The 22,382-nt window shown below is 40.9% G+C and overlaps 1 protein-coding gene, 1 non-coding gene and 1 pseudogene across 2 annotated transcripts; 1 reads left to right on the forward strand and 2 right to left on the reverse strand.

Annotated features, from left to right (window-relative positions):
* Nucleotides 1–2,738: 2,738 nt before the first annotated feature.
* On the reverse strand, nucleotides 2,739–8,884 carry LOC124991479 (tropomyosin beta chain-like; annotated as a pseudogene).
* Nucleotides 8,850–8,956, reverse strand: LOC124992071 (U6 spliceosomal RNA). The gene has a single exon (XR_007110067.1). It is a non-coding gene; the product is annotated as a U6 spliceosomal RNA (small nuclear RNA).
* Nucleotides 8,957–17,562: 8,606 nt separating this feature from the next.
* On the forward strand, nucleotides 17,563–22,234 carry LOC124990575 (tubulin alpha-3 chain). The gene is made up of 4 exons (XM_047560713.1): nucleotides 17,563–17,791; nucleotides 18,672–18,820; nucleotides 19,251–19,931; nucleotides 21,938–22,234. The coding sequence occupies exons 1-4, from the start codon at nucleotides 17,671–17,673 to the stop codon at nucleotides 22,232–22,234; spliced, it is 1,248 nt and encodes a 415-aa protein (XP_047416669.1). The 5' UTR covers nucleotides 17,563–17,670.
* Nucleotides 22,235–22,382: the final 148 nt, after the last annotated feature.

Here is a 22,382-nt window from a genome sequence, read left to right on the forward strand (position 1 = left end):
CTCAAAATCTTGTCCTATCTCTTTAGCAAATTCCTCTTAATCCTAAAATTCCTCCCAACTTCTCCAACATCCTTTAAATACCCAGATGCCTACTTTAATTTTCATTTCCCTTCAAAATTTATAGGAAGCATGACAGCCTGAACTCCAGATCCAAGATATATAGGTTGTTAATGTAAATGCTGACAGCCAGAAAATGAGCCTGACAGACTCCAAGAACATGCAACCAGTCTTGCTTTACTGTGTCATAAATATCCTCCTACTTACTGAAGCTCGGTAATCAAACTACATCACCTGTAATTCTTTCTGTATTTTTGACCTTCTCTCTCTCTCTCTCTCTCTCTCTCTCTCTCTCTCTCTCTCTCTCTCACACACACACACACACACACACACACACAAACACACACACACACACACACAGAGAGAAAGAATAGAAAGAAAACATTCATTGCACTGTTTTAATTTAGATTTTTTTTTCTTTTCTTTTTTAGTTCTGGGGATAAAACCCAGATCTGCACTTCCTAGGCAAGCATGCTATCACTGAGCTACATCCCCAGTCCTTAATTTAGAATCTTTAAGATGGAGAGCATCCTTTCAATGATTAGGAGACACACAAAATAGAAATAAAGACTTTATTATTTACAGGTCCTGGAGGGGTACATTGCATGCTTAGAGGCTATGAACACAGAGGTCAGGGAGCACAGGCAGTGCGTGTGTGTGGGTCAACCTCTTTCTTGGGCCTAGGTCATTATCTAAACTGGTTTCCTGTGGGGAGTTTCTATTGGTGGGTTTAAAGGAAGCAGGCAAGAGTTAAAGGAGCTCACACTGTGACTGAAAAGTTGTTACAGTTTGCACCTAAAGACTAAAAGATGGCACTATTGGGAGGAGGTGGAAGTTTTAAGAGGTGAGGCCTAGTGGGCAGTCTTCTGGTTACTGAGAGTCATTAAAGGTATGCCCTTATAAGAGTTACAGAGACTCAGCCCCTTCCTCTTTATCTTTTGTCTCTCCCCCACAAGGTGAACAGTTTTGTTCCATCTGCTCTTATTGTGATGTGCCCCCTCCATACCTAAAAGCAGTAGATCTGCCCCATCACAGACTGGAATCTCCAAAACTATGAGCCACAATAAATTTTCTTTCTTTATAAATTGATCGTCTTTGTTATTTGTTATCCTAATGGAAAGCTGACTAACACACAAGTGGTCACTGTTGCATATCTGCAGTCCATGAATAAAGTGTGAGGGTAAGCAGGGTCATTCTAGAAGACTGTATTTAGCTGTCCTATAGGGAAGTGGTCACCAGGGAGCAGTCATATAAGGCAGATATCTGGCTTTTCCACATTGAAGGACTGGGTTATGTATAGAACTAGAAACTGTATCAATGGTGACTGAGGCTTCTGCCATGAGAAAGTCCAACTTTTTTTTGTTTGTTATTTCTGCAACAGAACAGAGCGGCTGGGGACTTGAACCTGGGCCTGGAGCATGCTAGGCAGGCACTCTAAGTGATGGTCTATATTGCCAGTACCCAACTTTTTTTTATTTAATTTATTTTTGTGGTACCAGGGATTGAACTCAGGGGCACTCGACCACTGAGCCACATCCCCAGCCCTATTTTGTATTTTATTTAGAGACAGGGTCTCACGGAGTTGCTTAGTGCCTCTTTTGCTGAGGCTGGCTTTGAACTCCAAATCCTGCCTCAGTCCAACTTATATTTAAAATGGATGTCTAGCAACCATGTGAACCATGTGAACCATGCCCTGTTCCACACCTGGAGAAAATCTAAAAACAAAAAACCAATGCAAAACACAAAATAACAAAAATACCTCAATACTACCCTAGATCTCTAAGAATAAACATAATGCTCCCAAACTCCTTCTTGTAGAAAACCTACATTCATTTTTTTTTTTTTTAGTTGTAGATGGACACAATACCTTTTCTTTAATTATTTTTATGCGGTGCTGAGGATTGAACCCAGTGCCTCACACATGCTAGGCAAGCATTATAAAACTTAGCTACAACCCCAGCCCAAAACTTCCATTCTTGAAAATATTAATATTTCCATGTCTTTGAAACTTAAATATCTGTGGAGTAAACTAAATCAATCCCTATACCTGCTTTAAGGGTTTAAAAAGAAAAGGAAAAAAAAGAAAAACCAAAAGAAAAAATTTAATGTTTAACTTTTTAGGTGCTTTATTTCAATGTTTATATATCATGTACATAACAAAATTTGTCAGCAAAATTAAGATAATGAGCAGCTTTTTTTAATGTATCATGAAGTTTTTCATAAATAACTTTTCATATTTTCTTTTTTTTTCTGGTAAATCAGTTTCACTGGGTTGAGGTGACAACTATATCTGGCTGGGGGCAATGAAGTGTTATGGAAAATAATATTCCTGCAACATAGCCCCCAAAGAAAAATGGAGAGAGGTGCCGCTCAGGAGGAGGGTGGGAAAACTAGCCAAGGAACAATGGGCACTGGGGGAAAGGGGCGGATACTGAAGGCTGGGCCCTACACCATGACCTTCCCCCCATGGCTAATTAGTCCTAAAGGGAAGCACAGTAAATACCAATGGGCAAGATTTGAGTACTCATCCCTGGGATCTGGATTCTTATCTCCCCAGACAACACTGAGTTTCAACCTTTTCACAACTACCTTCCTAAATTAAAGTTTTAACCTGTTCAACTAGCCCCTGACAGTCAAAACTGCACATACACAGCTCCCAATGATTACATCATTGTATCCTATAAAACCAAAATCCCCTCTGTAACTGGGGGTCATTTTCCCACCCTGAAAATGAGACCGAATGGCACCCGAATCTGCGAAGGAATAAAGACTTCTCTGAATCCATCGAAGTCTGATTCCTGTCCTTTTACGCTTACAGGCAGGGCTGGCCCTCACAGGCTGTTGAGTTCCAGCAGGATCTGGTCCAGGGTCTGGTGAATCTCCAGGTTCTCCTCCTTACCACTGCCCAAGGTCTCTTCCAGGTCATCAGTGGTTTTCTCCAACTTTGCCAAAGACCTTTCAGTAAACTCTGCTCGGGTCTCAGCCTTCTTCAGTTTCTCCTCCAGCAGTTTGATCTCCTCTTCATATTTGTCCTCTTTGATGTAATACTTGACTGCTTGAGCCTCCAGGGATTTCAAGTTGTTGGTAACAATTTTCAGCTCTTTCTCTAGGTCCCCACATTTACTCTCAGCCACCTCGGTTCTCTCTTGAGTGCTCCAGCTCTCCTTCCAGGATCACCAGCGGCCTGGCCACCTCATCTTTGTAGTCTGAGTCCTCAGCAGTATGCTTGGCCTCCTTCAGCTGCCATCTCCTGCAGCTCCATCTTTTCCTCATCATTCATGGCCTGGTTTTCAATTAACCTTCATTTTTCTCTCACTCTCATCGGCAGCCTTATCAGACTCCTCCAGCTTTTCATTGCTATAGTCAAGCGCAATCCCGTGCCCGGTCCAGCTCTTCTTCTACCAGTTGGATGCTGCGGTTTAGGAAGGCCACAAATGCCTCAGCGACAGGGGCCTTCTTAGCCAGTTTCTTTTGGGCATCCTATTAGAGCGGTTCAAGGCGGCTGGATGGGGGCAGGGCATCAAGCAGCTTGCACAGGCACAGAGAAACAATGTAGCCTGCGCATGTCCAAAGGGGCAACCAATCAGGCACTGACAAACGTCCCCAGCCAATCCCAGGAGGACACGTAGTCCTCAAGCTTCCCCTACCCTACCCCGGGTTATAAAAACACCGCCCCATCTGGGCCACATGCGATTTCTCCTGCCCAGCACATTGCTGGACGGTTGGTTCGCTGGGAGCCATCTCAATAAAGTTTTCTTTTTGATTCACATCTGTCCTGTCTGTTCTCCCATTACCATTGTTTGATCAGGTCACCCCAGTTTGATCTTACACGTCCTTTACTGATTCAGAATATTTTTCCGCCTCATCCTCTGTCCCCTTTAGCTTCTTCTGGAGGGCCTGCTGCTCCTCCCCTAGCTGCCCGCAGTGGTCTTCAGCTTGCTTTTTGTCGGTTTCAGCCAGCTTAGCATGGTCAATGGCATTCTCCTTGTCCAGCTTCAGCATCTACATCTTCTTAAGGGCGTCCGAGGCTGTGGTGCTGGTTGTGTCTGCCAGCTGGCGGTGAATATCAAGCAGACTGGACTGGCTGCAAGGGCTGGGTGAAGGAGTGTGGATTAAGAAGGATGGAGGTGGGCTGGGGTTGTGGCTCAGTGGTAATGCACTTGGCCTAGCATGTGTGAGACACTGGATTGGATTCTCAGCAGTGCATATAAACAAAAATAAAGGTCCATCAACAACTAAAAAAAAAAAAAAAAAAAAGGACCCAGTAGAACTTAACTTATAATTATTAAATTAAATTGTTAAAGTAAGCTAACATAAATGGAAATGGGATAGAAGTTTGTAAATGAACTTTTAAATAACAATTGTTTGTTTTTAGAGACTGGTTTTGGCAACCTGCCTAGGCCGATCTGGTGACTAGTACTACAGGTTCACCACTACTGTTGTCAACTTGATTCTGTTTTATAAAATATGTCTACATAAAAATAGTTTCCAAAATCTTTATTTATTTATTAATTTTATTGTAAACAAATGGGATACATGTTGTTTCTCTGTACATGAAGTAAAGGCATACCATTTTTGTAATCATACATTTACATAGGGCAATGGTGTTTAATTCATTCTGTTATTTTTTCCTTCCCCCCACCCCTCCCACCCCTCTTTTTCCTCTATACAGTCCCTCCTTCCTCCATTCTTGCCCCCCTCCCACCCCCCATTATGTGTTATTCATCCGCTTATCAGCGACCAAAATCTTTTTGATAATATAAAACCTTAATGTTTTACTAAGTAAAAATAAATGTTGGATGTTTGTTGAATATCTAGGAGTTAAATTGGATGGCATTTGTTGGATATCTAGATGCTTTTTTTTTTTTTTTTTTTTGGTACTGAGGATTGAATCCAGTGGTACTTAACTCCTGAGTCACACCCCTAGTCCTTCTTTTAAAAAAAAAATTTTTTTTTAGTTGTAGATGGACACAATACCTTTATTTATTTTTATGTGGTACTGAGAATTGAACCCAGTGCCCCACACATGCTAGGCAAGTACTCTACCACTGAGCCACATCCCCAGCCTTCCCCAGCCCTTTTTTATATTTTATATTGAGACAGGGTCTCTCACTGAGTTACTTTGGGCCTCATTAAGTTGCTGAGGCTAACTTTGGACTTGTGATCCTACTGCCTCAGCCTCCTAAACTGCTGGGATTACAGGCCTGCGCCACAGCACCAGATTTAGATCCTTTCTAAATAAGATACAATTCTGAAACATAAGTTTAACCTTATCTACTTTTACCTTTTTTTTTTTTTTTTTTTTTTTTGTTCTGGAGATTTACTCCAGAGGTGCTTTGCCACTGAGCTACATCCCCAGCCCTTTTTCTTTTTTTTATTTTGAGACAGTCTCACTAAGTTACTTAGGGCCTCACTTAAGGTCCTGAGGCTGGCCTTGAATTTGGGATCCTCCTGTATCAGCCTCCGAGTCTCTGGGATTACAGGCATGCAACATCATGCCTGGTTATTTTAAACTCTTCTTCCCACCTATCCCTGCCTCTGGTACTGGGATTGAACCAAGGGGCTCTCTATGTCTGAGTTGAATCCCCAACCCTTTTTCATTTTTTAAATTTTGGGACAAGTTCCCCTTAAATTGTTGAGGCTGACTTTGAACTTGCCGTTCTCCTGCCTCAGTTTTCCAAGTAACTGGGATTACAGGTATGTGCCACCACACCTGGCTACTTTTAGCTTCTTATTACAGAAGAACAAAATATATTTGGGTCCCTTAACAAATATGTCCTGTGCCATACTGATAAATTATAGTATGAAGAAACATGTTTCTAGAAATCATAAAATGGTGTTAATCTATAAAATGATGACATACATGACCGTTCATAATTACTTATTTCCTAGTTTTCACTAGAAATTTAGGTTACTTAAGAGTAAAAATTCCAACTAATACATATAAAATTAAAACTACTAGAGATGATAAAAAAACACAACTCTGTGCAAAGTATAAGAAGACTAAGATATGTTTTGGCAAGGAAACCTATACGATGTGAAAGATGTTTTTGTTAAGAAAAGAGTAATTTTGTTTTATTTAAAGGGTTTATTTAAAAGTTGTTTCAGAGGGACCAAGGGGTGGGATGTGTAGAAGGTGGAGAGAAGTGCTGGGGAGTGATATTGGCCAAATTATATTGTTGTGTGCATGTATGAATATGTACCAATAAATCGTATCATTATGTACAACTATAATGCACCAATTAAAATTGTGGGAAGGGCTGGGGAGATAGCTCAGTAGGTAGAGTGCTCGCCTCGCAAGCACAAGGCCCTGGGTTCAATCCCCAGCACGGCAAAAAAAAAAAAAAAAAAAAAAAAAGGCGGGACATGGTGGTGCACCCCTGTAGTCCCAGCCACTAGGGAAGTTGAGGCAGGATGATTTTGAGTTCAAAGCCAGCCTTAGCAACGTGGTGAGGAACTAAGCAACTCAGTGAGACCCTGTCTCTAAATAAAATACAAAATAGGGCTGGGATGTGGCTCAGTGGTTGAGTGCCCTTGAGTTCAATCCCTGTTACCCACCCCCAAAAAAATGTGGAAAAAAAAAGTTGTTTCAGAATGAATCAAATAAGAACTGAAAAGATATAAAAGTTGAAAAAATAGAAAACAAAATAGAGGATCTTGTATGTTCATGATGACTAAATTCATTATAAGAGTTTTTTAAATAACTGGAGCTTTGCCAGGGGCCCAGTGACTTGGAAGACTGGGGCAGGAGGATAACAAGTTTTCAAGGTCAGCATCAGCAATTTAATGAGGCCCTAAGCAACTTAGTGAGAACTTGTCTCAAAATAAAATATTTTAAAAAGGGCTGGGGATGTGGCTCAGTGTCTGAGCACCCCGGATTCAACTCCTAGTACCTCAAAAAATAAGTACTACATGTGAAATGTCATGGCAAATCCGTGGCTTGACTTCTTACCCTAAACTAGATGCTCATCTCCAATCTGAAATTCTTTATTATTTCTGTTCAACAAATCACACATAAAAAGAACCTCTATGATCAATCACTATTCTTGCCATACTTATGCAAATAATCAGGCCAAACTTAATGAAACTAAACTTATTTTACAAAAAATTAGTCATTATATTTGATCATAAGGGAGATAAATGTGGGGGAAACTATTTTTCAATGAAAACTACATATAATATACCCTTATGAGGTATATTGTACCTTATGTGTAAATTATGGGTATTGACTTTAAGCTTTTTCCTCTTTATAAACAGACACCTGTCATTTTGTGCATTTCATCAATAATTAAAATTTTGGCATTTTCTCTCACCTTTCTGACTTTGAATCACTAAAAATTAAAACTAATGGGCTACACATATAGCTCATGGCAGAGCATTTGCCTAGCAAACACCAGGCCCTGGGTTTGATCCCTACCACCACAAAAATAACAAAACAAAAACAAAACCCCTAAAACTACTAGCCAGGTACAATGTCTCATGCTTGTAGTCCCAGTTATTTGGGTGGCTAAGGCAGGAGAATCACTTGAGTCCAGGAGTTTGAGATCAGCCTGGGCAGTATAGTAAGGCATGGTCTCAAACAAAAACAAAACTAAAACTAAGACCTTCCTGAAGTTCTAACAAGCTAAAACTGGAAAACTTGATATAAACTTCAGAGAAATTACAACAGGTCATGTATGGACATCCTTCATACCTGCTACTGGAAATTTCGAGAATTTTTCTTCAAGGACGGCTCCTCCCCCCCTCCACATGTCTCTAAGTTTCTTGAAAAGCGGAATTAGCCCTTTCCTCCCAGCTAAAGCTTCCCAGTTACTTTTTTCCTGGACTTTATCATGTGATTGCATCATATAATCATACAAGAGTGGGGTTACCTAGGGACTTAAAATTCGTATCAGCCCACTATACAAACATCATCAGCATCTGTAACAGATTGCCAAGTAGTCCTTATGTGTAGTTGCACAAAGTTGAGCCTGCAGCCTTTTCCTGGTTATCCGCCCTTATAATCCCGACGCCCAGTAAAGCTCAGTAAAGACGGATTTTTGCAGATGAACAGATAGGGTTCGGGTGATATAGGCAACTGTAAAATGTCCCTCTCCCGGAGGCAGAGTTCCTCCTTGGTCCCCCTAGCCCCACCTCTTCCCCCCCATCAGGCACTACACTTTCCCGCCTAAAATGAAGACCAATCAGAAGGATCACTTTGCCGGTCAAAGAAGGTGGCCAATCATGATTGGGGGCTCAGCCTGGGGTCCGCCCTGGAGCTATTGGAGCCAATGGCAGTCCCGTGGGCGATAATCCAATCCGGGCCTGGCATACTGCGTGGCAGCGGGCAGTTGGGCGCGAAGCGTTGAATTGAGAGAAGGTGAGAACACAACGTGCTGCCGGGAGGAAACTATCATGGTAAGCAGTCAGCTAGAGGGATTGGGATGGCTTGGGAGGGACAGCTGGGATGCGGGGAGCCAGAGTGAATCTGAACAGTGGCGAGACCACTAAGGACTGCCCCTGGGAGGCCGCGCTGGCTCTTGTCGGGAGGAGTATGGATTCCACACGGTGAGTGAGCACACAACGACTAATGTCCGCTGCCCTCTGCCTATCCTCCTGCTCGCTTCGCAGCAACCAAGAACCCTTCCTGACCTTTCCTTCCCCAACAGTGTTGCCCTTAAAATTGTGAGCTCCTCTCGAGGGCATTTTCAAATACAGGTAATATTTGCAACGTCTTTACATAAGAATAATGGAAAATGGTGTATTCTGGAAACTCCTCCATTAGAGTTTTGTTGTAGTTTATACTTCCAATTTTTACGAATTTGCGCTTCACGAATTTGCGTATCATCCTTGCGCAGGGGCCATGCTAATCTTCTCTGTATCGTTCCAATTTTAGTATATGTGCTGCCGAAGCGAGCACATACTTCCAATTTTTAAAAAACGCAAAACCAGGGGCTGGGGAGATAGCTCAGTCGGTAGAGTGCTTGCCTTGTAAGCACAAGGCCCTGGGTTCGATCCCCAGCACCCAAAAAACAAACAAACAAACAAACAAAAAACCGCAAAACCAAACGAACGGGAATAGGTGTGGTTATTCTCTCTCCCCTTTTTTGTACTAGAGATAACTTTGCTTTTTCACTGTACAAAGAAGTCCTGCTGGTGCAGTAGTGACTGCCTGTAGTTCCAGGTACTCGGGAGGCTGAGGCAAGACAATCACTTGAGCCTAAAAGTTTGAGAACAACCTGAGCAACATAGTGAAAGACCCAGTAGGCTTTCTCTAAATTGGCATATAAAGGTCTGCATTGTTAGCTAGGCGCGGCAGTGCACACTTGTAATCCAAGCAACTCAGGAGGCTAAGGCAGGAGGTTTGCAAGTTCAAGGCCAGCCTGGGTAATCTAGCGATCTAACGATCTCTTTTCTAAATAAAAATTGAAAGGAGCTAGGGATGTAGGTAGATCAGTGGTAGAACAACACTGGGTTCAATTCCCAGTACCGGGAAGGGGAAAAAATTGCACCATTTATTGCAGCATAGTATTCTCTGTGTGGCTGTACCTTACTGTAGTTTATTCATCCTGCCTGTTTCACTGGATCTTTGGGTAATTTCTAATAATTTTACACAGAAAGCTGCAGAGAGTTACCTGTGCCCTAGTGAAGGTGTGCATGAGATTCCAGAAATAGATGTCTGTGATTTTATAGATATTGTCAGATTCCTTTCCATCAAGAATAAATGAGGATTCCTGTTGTCCCACAGAAGGGAGAGCTTCTGTTCATTTTTATATTCCCAGCTCATGGATACCTAGTAGGTAACTGTTGAATTAATACATTAATAGTTCACACATCAGTGGAACCCAACCCACAGCTCTGCCTTTGTGCACACCTAAAACTAGTGGCACACAACCATCAGGTATGGTAGCACATGCCTCCTATACCAGCTACTCCAGAGAATGAGGCAGGACGATCACTAATAGAGGCCAGCCTCAGCACCTTAGCAAGACACTGTCTCAAAAATAAAAAAATAAAAAGAACTGGGAATGTAGCTCAGTGGTAAAGCACCCCTGGGTTCAATTCCCAGAATGAATGAATGAATGAATGAATGAATGAATGAATAAAAGAAAACAAAACAAATGTACACACAAAAGATGGTGTTATGTGGAAAGACACAAGAAAGACTGTTCTACAGGAATTTATGGGGGGCTGGGGAGATAGCTCAGTCGGTAGAGTGCTTGCTTTTGTAAGCACAAGGCCCTGGGTTCAATCCCCAGCACCCCCCCCAAAAAAAAAAAAAGAAAAGAAATTTCCATGGTCCAGTCTTTTTTGGTTTGTTTTTAGTTGTAGATGGACATAATACCTTTATTTTATTTATTTATGTGGTGCTGAGGATCAAATCCAGTGCCTCACACGTGCAAGGCAAGCACTCTATCACTGAGCTACAACCCTAGTCCCATGGGTCCAGTTTTAATTGTCCCCAATAAACTGAGACTGATGGCCAGTCCTTTCAGCTTCAATTTCCTCTTCAAATTAAAATTTATGAAGTTTTTTCTTTTTTCTGTGTGCTAAGGATTGAACTCGATGCCTTGCATATATAGGCAAGCACTTTATCACTGAGCTACATCCCCATCCATGTGAAACATTTTTGTTTTGAGACAGAGTCTTGCTAAATTGTCTAGACTGGCCTGAAACTTGTGATCCTCCTCCCTTAACCTACAAAGTAGCTAGAATTTCAGGTGTGTACTGCTATGTCCAGCAGAATTTATAGTTTGATGACTTTCAAACTTCATAAAAAACACGACTATAAAAAATATACAGTGACTAATCTTGGCATTTTGCCTCTGTAAAAGTTGGTTTTGAGACTTTTATTTGCTTATTGACAGAGCATGGAATCAAGCTACTCAACTTTTAAAGGTGAATTTTTTTTTTTTTTTTGTACGAGGGATTGAACCCAGAGGACACTAAGCCATATCCCCAGTCCTTTTAATTTTTTTTTTTTTTTACTTAAGGCAGGGTCTCACTAAGATTTTTAGGGCCTCTCTAAACTGCTGAGACTGGCCTTGAACTTGAGATCCTCCTGCCTCAGCCTTCTTCAGCTGCTGGGATTACAGGTGTGCCCCACCACACCCAGTTTAAAGGTGAATTATTCTAAATATAAAGGGAATATACCTTCTATTATCAAGTAAAAAGAAGCTTCAAGAATAGAAGAAATGTATACATTTTACCATTGTAGAAGCTACTATTTTTAGCAAAGGCTTTGTCTTAAAATATATATATATATATATATATATATATATATAGAGAGAGAGAGAGAGAGAGAGAGAGAGAGAGAGAGAGAGAGAAAAAGACAGAGAGAGAAACAGACAGACACACAGGCTGGGAATGTGGCTTAGTGGCAGAGTGCTTGCTTAGCATGCATGAGTCCTGGGTTCCATCCCTACCATCACACATATGCAAAAAAAGTCAATCAAAATGATGATTCATCAATTAATTAGTGCACTTTCAAAAAAGCTATTCAGCCATTGTTGGTATGATACAGCCAAGTTGAAATGCTTAATCAGTCCTCATCATGGCAAAAAAAGAAAAGGAAAATGTGTGTATTACTTAGTTAAATTATTTAATTAGGAATTTTTTGTTGTGGTGGGAGGTGGTGAATATAAACCAAAAGAACTGATCTGTAAGAAAACATTACAGGTACTTTTCCTTTGTGTTAGAAAGTTTTGTGTTAATGGAAATCCCAGTAACAGAAATTACTCAAAACCCCACTTTATACATTCCAGAGCCTCATCACAAATTGATTATCTGGACTGGTACATGCCAGTAATCTCAGCTACTTGGGTGGTTGAGCTAGAAGGGTGGCATGTTCAAGGACTTCCTGGGCAACTTAACAAGACCCTGTATCAAAATTAAAAATAAATAAATAAAAGGGGTGAAGGTGCAGCTCAATGGTAGAGTACCCCTGGGTTAAATCCCCAGTACTGAAAACAAAACAAAAAACCTTAAACTATCATTTGCCTTAAGTGTATAAAGAAGAAGCAGAATTTCTAGGCTGCTACAAGGAACTTAAAGACAAAAAGTTTACAGTGTTGGGTTAGGAACTTAGAAATAACCTGAAATGTTTTGAAATTTCTGAGCCATGATGGTGAGCATAGTTACATGATGGAAAAATAATACCCTTCTTTAAAATTATCTGTATCTTTTTTTTTTTTTTTACTTATTTTTATGTGGTGCTCAGGACCAAACCCAGTGCCCTACACATGCTAGGCAAGCACTCTACCACCGAGCTACAATCCCAGCCCTATCTGGATCTTTTTGTGGTCATTTGGATTGGCTATTTTATTTTTATTCTTGCTACCCCTTCTGAGTGAACTTTGGTAGGATGTTCAAAAATTTTGTCCATTTCATCTGTTGTTGAATTTATTGACAAAAATTACAATATTTCTTTATCTTGAAGTATCTCTGCATCAATTTCATTGGTCTGTTCTAAGTACCAACTTTTGTTGTCACTGATTCTAATATTTTTCTGTTATTTTTTCTGTTCTTTATTATTTATTTTTCTGCTTAATTTATGTATTTGCTCTTTTTTCTAGTCTCTTAAAATGGAAACTTCAGTCATTGTTTTGAGATTTATAAAAGGATTTTTGTGTCCATTCATGAGTGATACTGGTCTGGTTTTTCTCATGTCTTTGGTTTTGGTACTAAGGTAATGCTGGCCTCATTGGAAATGTTCTTTTCCCGAATGAGTTGTGTAGGTCATTGATTTTAGATTTTTAAATGTTTTTCTGATACAAGTATTTTGTAAGTTTCCCTCTAAACTCTGTTTAAGCTGCATCCCACAAAATTTTGATATTATGTCTTCATTTCCATTCCAGACACTTTGCAATTTCCTTTGCTATTTGTTTCTAAATATTTTGGGATTTTTCAGATATCTTTGTTATTGATTTCTAATTCTAACATTTAGAAATATATTTTGTATTATGTGGATTCTTTAAAAGTTATTGAAACTTATTAGTTGAGAAGATGGTCTATTTTAATAAATATTCCCTGAGTACTTAAAAATGAATATTTTGCTGATCTTGCAGAGTGTTCTATAGAAGTCAATTAAGTCGTGTGGTTAACCTTATCTAAATCTTCTATATCATTACTGATTTTTGTGAGTTGTTCTGTTGGTTATTGAGAGTAATGTATGAGTCTTTAATTGATTATGGATTGTCTGTTTCTTCATTCTGTCTAAAAAATTTTTTTAGTTGAAGATGAACACAATACTTTTTTTTTTTTTTTTTTTTTTGCGGTACTGGGGGTTTGAGCCCTGGGGCCTTGTGCTTGTGAGGCAAGCACTCTACCAACTGAGCTATATCCCCAGCCCTCCCTTTTATTTTTAAATTTATTTTTATGTGGTGCTTAGGATGGAACCCACTGCCTCATACATGCTAGGCAAGTGCTCTACCACTGATCAACAACCCCAGCCCTTTTCATTCATTTTTACCAGTTTTTGCTTTGTATGATTTGAAATTTTTTATCTAAAAATTTATAAATAGAGTGATATATAAACATTAAGAATTATTGCTGGGTGCAGTGGCGCATGTGGCTCAGGAGACTGAGACAGGAAGTTTGCGAGTTTAAAGCCAGCCTCAGCAATGGCAAGGCGCTAATAAGCAACTCACTGAGATCCTGTCTCTAAATAAAATGCAAAATAGGGCTGGGGATATCCCTGGTACACATCCCCACACAAAAAAAGAATTATGCTTTCTTGATGAACTGACCCCTTTTTCACTATGAAATGACTCTCTTTTTCCCTGGTAAAATTGTTTGCTTTAAAAACTATGCTGTTGGGACTGGGGATATAGCTCCATTGGTAGAGTGCTTGCCTCGCAAGCACAAGGCCCTGGGTTCAAATCCCCAGCACCGCAATACATAAATAAATAAAATAAAAACTATGCTGTTAACATAGTCACTTTAGCTTTTCTTTGATTCAGTATTAATAAGTGTATCTTCCTTTACTTTTTAATCTACCTCTGGGTTTCTTGTATTTAGTGTATAATTTGGTCCTTTTTTTTTTTTCCCTGCCCACTGCTGGGGATTGAACCTAGTAGCACTTTACCATTGAGCTACATCCTCCCACCTTTTAAAATATTTTATTTTGAGGAAGGGTCTTGCCAAATTGTCCAAGCTGGTCTTAAACTTGTGATCTCTTGCTTCAGCTTCCACAATAGCTGGGATTGCAGGCAGATACCCCCATCCCCACCTTAGTCTTGCTTTTTTCTATCTTAATCTTTTTTTTTTAATATTTTTGTAGTTGTCAGTGGACTTTTATTTTATTTATATGTGGTCATGAGAATTGAACTCAGTGCCTCACGCATGCTAGGCAAGTGCACCACCACTGAGCCACAACCCCAGCCTATCTATCTGAATCTTTTAGTTTAGATATTTATTATTCGTAAAGACATTTAATATGATTATTCGAGTGGTTGGGTTTAAGTCTACTCTGGGTTACTATTTATTTTCTATTTATCTGCTTTGTTCCCTTTTTTTTCCTTTTTTAAATAATTAATCATTTTATGATTTTTATCTCCTTTATTAGCTTCTTGGCTGTACCACTTTATTTATTTTGTGTGTGTGTTTGCTTTGGGAATGATAGCACATATCTTCAACTTATCACAGTCTGCACAGAATATTTTGATTCCCCACTTTGTGACCTTTGTGCTATTGTTATATTTTACCTATGTAAATCCCACAAGAAGTAATTATTTTTGCCTTAAACAATTATATTTTTAAAATGTGGTAAAAGTTTTTTGTGTTTGCCCACATATTTAGCAGTTTCATGTTCTTCATTCTTTTGTATGGGTCCAATTTTCCCTCTAGTATAATTTTTTTCTTCTGCCTGAAGGGATTCCTTTAACATTTTTTGTAGTATGATCTGTTAATGGTTAATTCTCTCAGCTTTTGAATATCTTAAAATGTCTTTATTTTGCATTTTTAAACAGCTCATCAAGGTATATTGACATAAAAGTAAAGTTCACATTTAAAGTGTATAATTTGACAAGATTTAACATATATTAACATATTCATAACCCATGAAACCATTACCACAATCATATTAATGACCATACCCATCACCCCCCAAAATTTCCTGGTGCCTCTTTGCAAACCTTTCCACCTACAGTCCTCCAATCTGCTTTTAATCTGCTTTTCTGTATTTTCTAGAATTTTATATAAATAAAATCATAGAGCTCTTCTGTTTCTCAAATTCCTTTACTCACTATAATTATTTTGAAATTCATCTGTGTTGTTGTTGTATGTACCAGTATGATTTATTTTTATTGTTAATATCTTTTTTCATGTGTGGTACTAGGGATTGAATCTGGGAATGCTTTACCACTCAGCTATATTCCCAGCCCTTTTTTATTTTTTAAGACAGGGTTTAAGTTGACAATTCTCTCCTCAAATTTGCATTCATTCTTCCTCAGCCTTCCAGATAGCTGGGATTATAGGCATATGCCATTGTTCCCAGTTTATTGCTTTATCTTCAGTTTAAAAGTTATCATGGTAAAATATATATGACATAAGATTTTCTGATTTTAAACGTGTTCATGTGTACAATTCAGTGATGTTAAGAACATTCACATGTTATGTAACCATCACTGCTATTTCCAAGACTTTTTCATCAACCTCAAATCTCTTCTTCAGTGTGTAATCTGCTATAAATCCCATTCATTATCTTTTTCATTTCAGACTATTTTTTTGTTATTATCAGTTCATGTCTTTTTACATTAAATGTATCTCTTCTTATATCTTTTTATCTCTTCTTATACTCTTTCCTCTAATTTCCTAAACATATGGGTATATGATATTTATTTTAATGCTCTAGTCTACTAATTCTGTCATCTGTATCATTTCTGGGTTTGTTTGTATCAATGACTTTTTCTCTTCATGATAGATTTTCTCTTTTTTTAAAAGAATTGGGGAAGTTTAAATTGGATACCAGACATTGTAAATTTGACATTATTGGATTTTAGATTTTTGGGGGGAGAGGTGCAATTAATATGCTAAGAAACAGTTCCTTTTTAAAAAATTTTTGTTTTTTATTTGTTCTTTTTAGATATACAGTAGAGTTATTTTGACATATTATACACACATGGAGTATAAGTTATTCTAATTAGGATCCCATTCTTGTGGTTGAACATGATACGGAGTTACACTGGTTGTGTACTCATATATGAACATAGGAAAGTTATGTCTGATTCATTCTAGTGTTGTTCTTCTTCCCATCCCTCATCCCTTCCCTTCATTCCCCTTTGTCTAATCCACTGAACTTCTATTCTCCCCCCACCTTATTATGTTATCAGCATCCACATATCAGTGAGAACATGTGACCTTTGGGTTTTTTTTGGGACTGACTTATTTCACTTAACATGATAGTCCCCAGTTCCATCTACTTAATAGCAAATGCCATAATTTCATTCCTCTATATGGCTGAGGAAATATACCACATTTTCTACCATTTGTTGAAGGGCACCTAGTTTGGTTCCATAGCTTAGTTATTGTGAGTTGAGCTGCTATGAACATTGATGTGGCTGCATCACTGTAGTATGCTGATTTTAAGTCCTTTGGGTATATACTGAGGACTGGGTCAAATTATGGTTCCATTCCAGGTTTTCTGAGAAATCTCCATACTGCTTACCAGAGAGGTTTCACCAATTTGCACTTCCAAGACACAGTTCCTTTTGAGGTTGCTAATACACTTTCTTTTGTAGATTTAGATCAGCCTTTAATTTAGGCTTCACTTGGCCCCACTACTGAAGACTCCATTCATTGTTCTGTATCAGGAGGTCTTTCACCATAATTGGTGGGAACACAAACTGTTCCCAGTGCTGTGTAAGTTCCAGGGATTGCTCTGCCTACCTTCCCTGGCGCTGGCTTATCCCTCATATGCCACATGATACTCAGCTACAACTCCGTTGGACTCTGCTTCTTCGTACAGAATTCTTTTCTGTACACCTGTTCCTTGCCTGCTCTGCCCTGTGGTTTCCAGCTATTTTGACCTCTCTGAGTAGTGAATTCTCTCTCCTCAAACCAGGGGGACCCCTAGACTGTTTTACCTTCTCTCCCATATCCTGGAATTCCCCAGGCAGTAGGGGTGATTATAAGGCTGCTCTAGGGAATCACTGTCTTGTTCAATGACTGAAAACTATTATATATTTTTTCTGATTTTCTAAGTCATTACTTAAGACACAATAGTAAATCTGATCCTTAGGTAGAAGAAAAATTATTTGTTAGATTATTTTATGTTAATTTTAAACATTTTAATTTATTAGAAGAAAAATTTATAATGACTATTCCTATTTATTAGTTCAAGTTTATCTGTATTAATGTTGGATAGGCAGGTGTTCTGATACAGAATTATGACACTAATGGGATGTTATGTCTAAAGGACATTACCAATATACTTTACAAATGTTAATTTATAACAGAAGTCCCATTTGCATTTTGTATAGTTTCAGTTACCTTGAAGAGGAAGGGGTTTCATGTTTATGTTCTGGTTCCCAGCGCGAGTGTATCTCCATCCACGTGGGGCAGGCGGGTGTCCAGATCGGCAATGCCTGCTGGGAGCTGTACTGCCTTGAACATGGAATTCAGCCCGATGGTCAGATGCCAAGTGACAAAACCATCGGTGGCGGGGATGACTCGTTCAACACGTTCTTCAGCGAAACCGGGGCTGGCAAGCACGTGCCCAGAGCAGTGTTTGTGGACCTGGAACCCACTGTGGTTGGTAGGTGCTCAGGCCCGCAGGGAGGCCTTCCTGGGAGGGTGGGAGAGCCTTGGCAAAGCCCCACGTGGACATCCTCTGCAGAAAGGAGGGATGTTCAAGCATATGCTCCCAACATTGCTGGGTGTGAGAAACTAACTGGTGTGGGACCGAAGGTTCTTGGCTGTGGGACTCAGGCACCTACATCAGGAAACCTGCCCTACAGAGAAAAGCTGCTTAGCCAGCAGTAAGCTGGGCTGTGGAGAGAGTCCCTCCTGGCTGGTTGTCCTGGTCAGGTGGCTCCCATGCACACCCAGTGCAGGATTCACAGCCTTGGTTCCCTCCTTCATGGCACACACTCTGATATGCTGGCTTACTACAGTCCTGACCTGCGTGTAGATGTGGAAATGTAAGTGTAGAACACTCATCAGGTTCCTTTAGATTGGAAGTCTGAGGTGGTTTCCAATAGGAGGTGGAAAAGAGAGCACCTTTCATTGGCCCCCCCTGGGACATAAAAGAATACCCGTTTTCCAACCTGTGTGTCCTGGGCCACATACAGTGTCCTGATGGCACCATCCCGCTGAAGTCATGCTGACCTGGTGACTGCCAGGGTTTTAATCAGTCCCTTGATGTAGCTAGGGGTAGGAAAGAAAGATGTACCTGCAGAATCCCCCACGTGGGTACGTGAGAGCATTTTGCCTTCGGTGGGAACTGGTCCTGCTGGCATTTGTACAACCATTGACTCTCCCTTGCTAGAGCCATAAATGGCATTTGTGGTTTGTGTATCACACAGAGATTTTCCAGCATGTGCTTTGTAGATTCAGCCCTTCCCTGGCCATGTCGATTTTTAGTGAGTACAGTAGGCCTGAGAGACTGTCACTCAGAACACGGGTTTTTTTGGTAGATGAAGTGCGCACGGGGACCTACAGGCAGCTCTTCCACCCAGAGCAGCTGATCACCGGGAAGGAAGATGCAGCCAATAATTATGCCAGAGGCCATTACACCATTGGCAAGGAGATCGTGGACCTGGTCCTGGACCGGATCCGCAAACTGGTAAGAAGAGCGCCAAGAAGCTTCTTGAAGAAGTTCCCAGGTCGGAGGGTAGGTCTCGGATTGTGAAGGGGAGGTCATTTGGGCAGGTCTTAAGTCAGATTCGGGCACCGGACCCAGTTTGCAAAGTCTTACTGCATGGTGTCTGCTGTGATGCCTTTACAGATCTCTCTTGTCTGCTTTGGCTTCTGAGTTAATACCTGCTGCTTAGGGACTTTATCTGAGTCCACGTGAACTTGTAGAGAGCACAGAGAAGTGAGCCTAGCCTGCTGTAGGTTGGTGGCCTGTCTTCTGCAGCCATTGGCTCACATTGTATCCTTTCTTTTTTTCTCTCTCTTCTTTCTTTGTTTTGCAGTGTTTATGGACTATTTTTACTTGTTTCTGTTAAGTCTTGGGCTGTTTAGTGAAACGTACATTGTATGGTTTGTTGCAGGCGGATCTGTGCACGGGACTGCAGGGCTTCCTCATCTTCCACAGCTTCGGGGGCGGCACCGGCTCTGGGTTTGCTTCCCTGCTCATGGAGCGGCTGTCAGTGGACTATGGCAAGAAGTCCAAGCTGGAATTTGCCATCTACCCAGCCCCGCAGGTGTCCACGGCCGTGGTAGAGCCCTACAACTCCATCCTGACGACCCACACGACCCTCGAACACTCTGACTGTGCCTTCATGGTGGACAACGAAGCCATCTATGACATCTGTCGGCGCAACCTGGACATCGAGCGTCCCACGTACACCAACCTCAATCGTCTGATCGGGCAGATTGTGTCCTCCATCACGGCCTCCCTGCGGTTCGACGGGGCCCTGAACGTGGACCTGACGGAATTCCAGACCAACCTGGTGCCATACCCCCGCATCCACTTCCCCCTGGCCACCTATGCCCCGGTCATCTCGGCCGAGAAAGCCTACCACGAGCAGCTCTCGGTGGCTGAGATCACCAATGCCTGCTTTGAGCCGGCCAACCAGATGGTGAAGTGTGACCCTCGCCACGGCAAGTACATGGCCTGCTGCATGTTGTACAGGGGGGACGTGGTCCCCAAAGACGTCAATGCGGCCATCGCCACCATCAAGACCAAGCGCACCATCCAGTTTGTGGATTGGTGCCCCACTGGCTTTAAGGTACGACTGGGTGCTGTCTAGTCATTGTGCTTGTCAGCAAGCAGCAGGCCTATAGAGTTGTATACCACTGAGAACACTAATTGGGCTAGGCTCATGGTTGTGAATTATTGAACCAGTGTAATATATTCAGGAAGTCTTGAACTTTCTGAATCACACTATGTATTTGTGGTGAGTATTCTAAAAATTTTTTGTTAAACCCATGAATGTTTTTCCCACTTTTTATTTTTTATTTTGAAACAGGGTCTTGCTAAGTTGCTGAGCTTGGCCTTGAATTTGGGATCCTCCTGCTCAATTCCCAAGTTACTGGGATTACCATATCTGGTTTATTTATTTATTTATTTTAACAAATAGAGTATTTTCTGAAGAACTTTTGTGCCCCTTTCTGAATGGTAGGACTAGTGTGGGGAATGTAGATTAACTTGGAAATACAGCAATCTTATGGGTGCTTTGGTGATTAATGTGTGTGTTGTAACCATTTTGAATTTGGGTGTTACTAAAACAGACTATTGTCAGTAAATCCCACTTCATTCTGTAGGCATGTAGAAACTAATTTCAGTTTCAATGTCCTATGGATTCTCCAATTTGATGAAAAACTTTTGTGATTCTTTTTTTCTCTCTCAGCTTAGAAATTCTGCCGAGTTTGCCTCAAACACAAAACTTGAATCACCCCTCCATTGGTACAGACTGCTGTCTACTCAAGTTTTTCCAATAGTTATTTACTAAATCCTGTTGATTCTTGAAATTAGTTGTCCTTGGGCTTGGCTTGGCTTAGTTTGATTCAGCTTTCTTTTTCTTTCTCTTCCTTCTTTCCTTCCTTCCTAAGGCATCAAGCCCAGGGACATGTGCATATGAGGTGAGCGCTATACCATTGAGCCCTCATCTTTGGTTTTCATGCTGTGTTCCCTAGTTTAGCTCCTTATTGCTTCTGGTGGCTCCACTGTACTAGGTTCTTAACTAGTATTTTTTGCTTGGGTTATCTTCTCTAGATCTGGGTTTAGCATGGTTGTTAAACTGGCTACCTAATTTTATAAATAAGGTTTAGTCTGAATATAGTCACACCTGTTCACTTGTAGGTTGTTTATGGCTGCTTTTGCAATATATCAGCACAATTGAGCAGGTTTTTTAAAACTGCATTTTTAAATGTAGATGGACACAATATCATTATTCTATTCATTTATTTTTATGTGGTGCTGAGGTTCAAACCTAGTACCTCAAACATGCTAGGTAAGCACTCTACCACTGAGCCCCAGCCCCAGCCATGCAGTTTTGACAAAGAATTGTGAAGTGTGGAATTTGTACTTTATCACCCTTTATAGAACAAATTTTGTTCATCCTTGCTCTAGCAGACATTACATACTGCTGTCAAAACTCCTGGTTCTGAAATTTGAAATGCTTCCCCTTTATTATCTCCTTCAAAAGTGCCATACCCTCTCCCCACTTAAGCACACAGACCACTTCCTGCCACTGTGGTAGCAGCATTCATATGACCTTTGATCTGTTACTTCATATATATCATAAGCATTTGGTTGGTGGGTCAGAAGGGGGATAATATTCCCTGGGCCTACCAGTTTTATACAGCACTCTGGATTTATCTGGGTGAAAAAGGTTTTAACTACAGAAATTCACCATCTTGTTGAAGGTTATAGAGAAAACCCACAAAGAACCCAAGGCAGTGTATGTTTTCAGAGGGAAGATGGAGTCCTTTCCCCTAGCACCTATCGCATGTCACAGTTGCTTGGACCCAGCCCTTCAGGCCACTTGAGATCAAGCCAGGGTGATCAGCTTCAAGGCTTCTTTTTCCCTGCTTTTTCCTTTTCTGGAACCATCACCCTGCTGACCCAGAGCCATGTGTGGTACAAAGAAGGGCTTAGTGCCTGTTTGCAGGATCAACTGAGTGTTCTCAGAGGGTCATCAGAGGGCACCTGCAGTGTCTTTATATGAGGAAAAGTAGCCACTATTTCTGGGTTTGATGTTTCATGGAATGCTTTCCTCTTTTTCTCTGGCAGGTGGGCATCAACTACCAGCCCCCCACAGTGGTGCCCGGAGGAGACCTGGCCAAGGTGCAGCGGGCTGTGTGCATGCTGAGCAACACCACTGCCATCGCAGAGGCCTGGGCCCGCCTGGACCATAAGTTCGATCTCATGTATGCCAAGCGGGCCTTTGTGCACTGGTACGTAGGAGAAGGCATGGAGGAAGGGGAATTCTCAGAGGCCCGAGAGGACCTGGCAGCACTGGAGAAGGATTATGAAGAAGTAGGTGTGGATTCTGTGGAAGCAGAAGCTGAAGAAGGGGAAGAATATTAAGTGGGAGGATGAAACTGGCAGGCATTTCTTGTCAACTCTTCTGCTACCCCTCAGCATAGGTGCCTTCAAGTTGTTTACAATTAAAGTTTCAGTATAAACCCTAAATTTCTGTCTTTCTTAACTTTGTCCATAGGAGTAGACAGGATCT

Source organism: Sciurus carolinensis, chromosome 8 (assembly GCF_902686445.1).
Source record: "Sciurus carolinensis chromosome 8, mSciCar1.2, whole genome shotgun sequence".
Lineage (NCBI taxonomy): Eukaryota > Metazoa > Chordata > Mammalia > Rodentia > Sciuridae > Sciurus > Sciurus carolinensis.

Coding starts and splice junctions, on each gene's coding strand:
- LOC124990575 (XM_047560713.1), top strand. CDS start 17,671: ATGCCAAGTGACAAAACCATCGGTGGCGGGGATGACTCGTTCAACACG. Junction 17,792..18,671: donor CCTGGAACCCACTGTGGTTG/GTAGGTGCTCAG, acceptor TTTTTTTGGTAG/ATGAAGTGCGCACGGGGACC. Junction 18,821..19,250: donor TGGACCGGATCCGCAAACTG/GTAAGAAGAGCG, acceptor GGTTTGTTGCAG/GCGGATCTGTGCACGGGACT.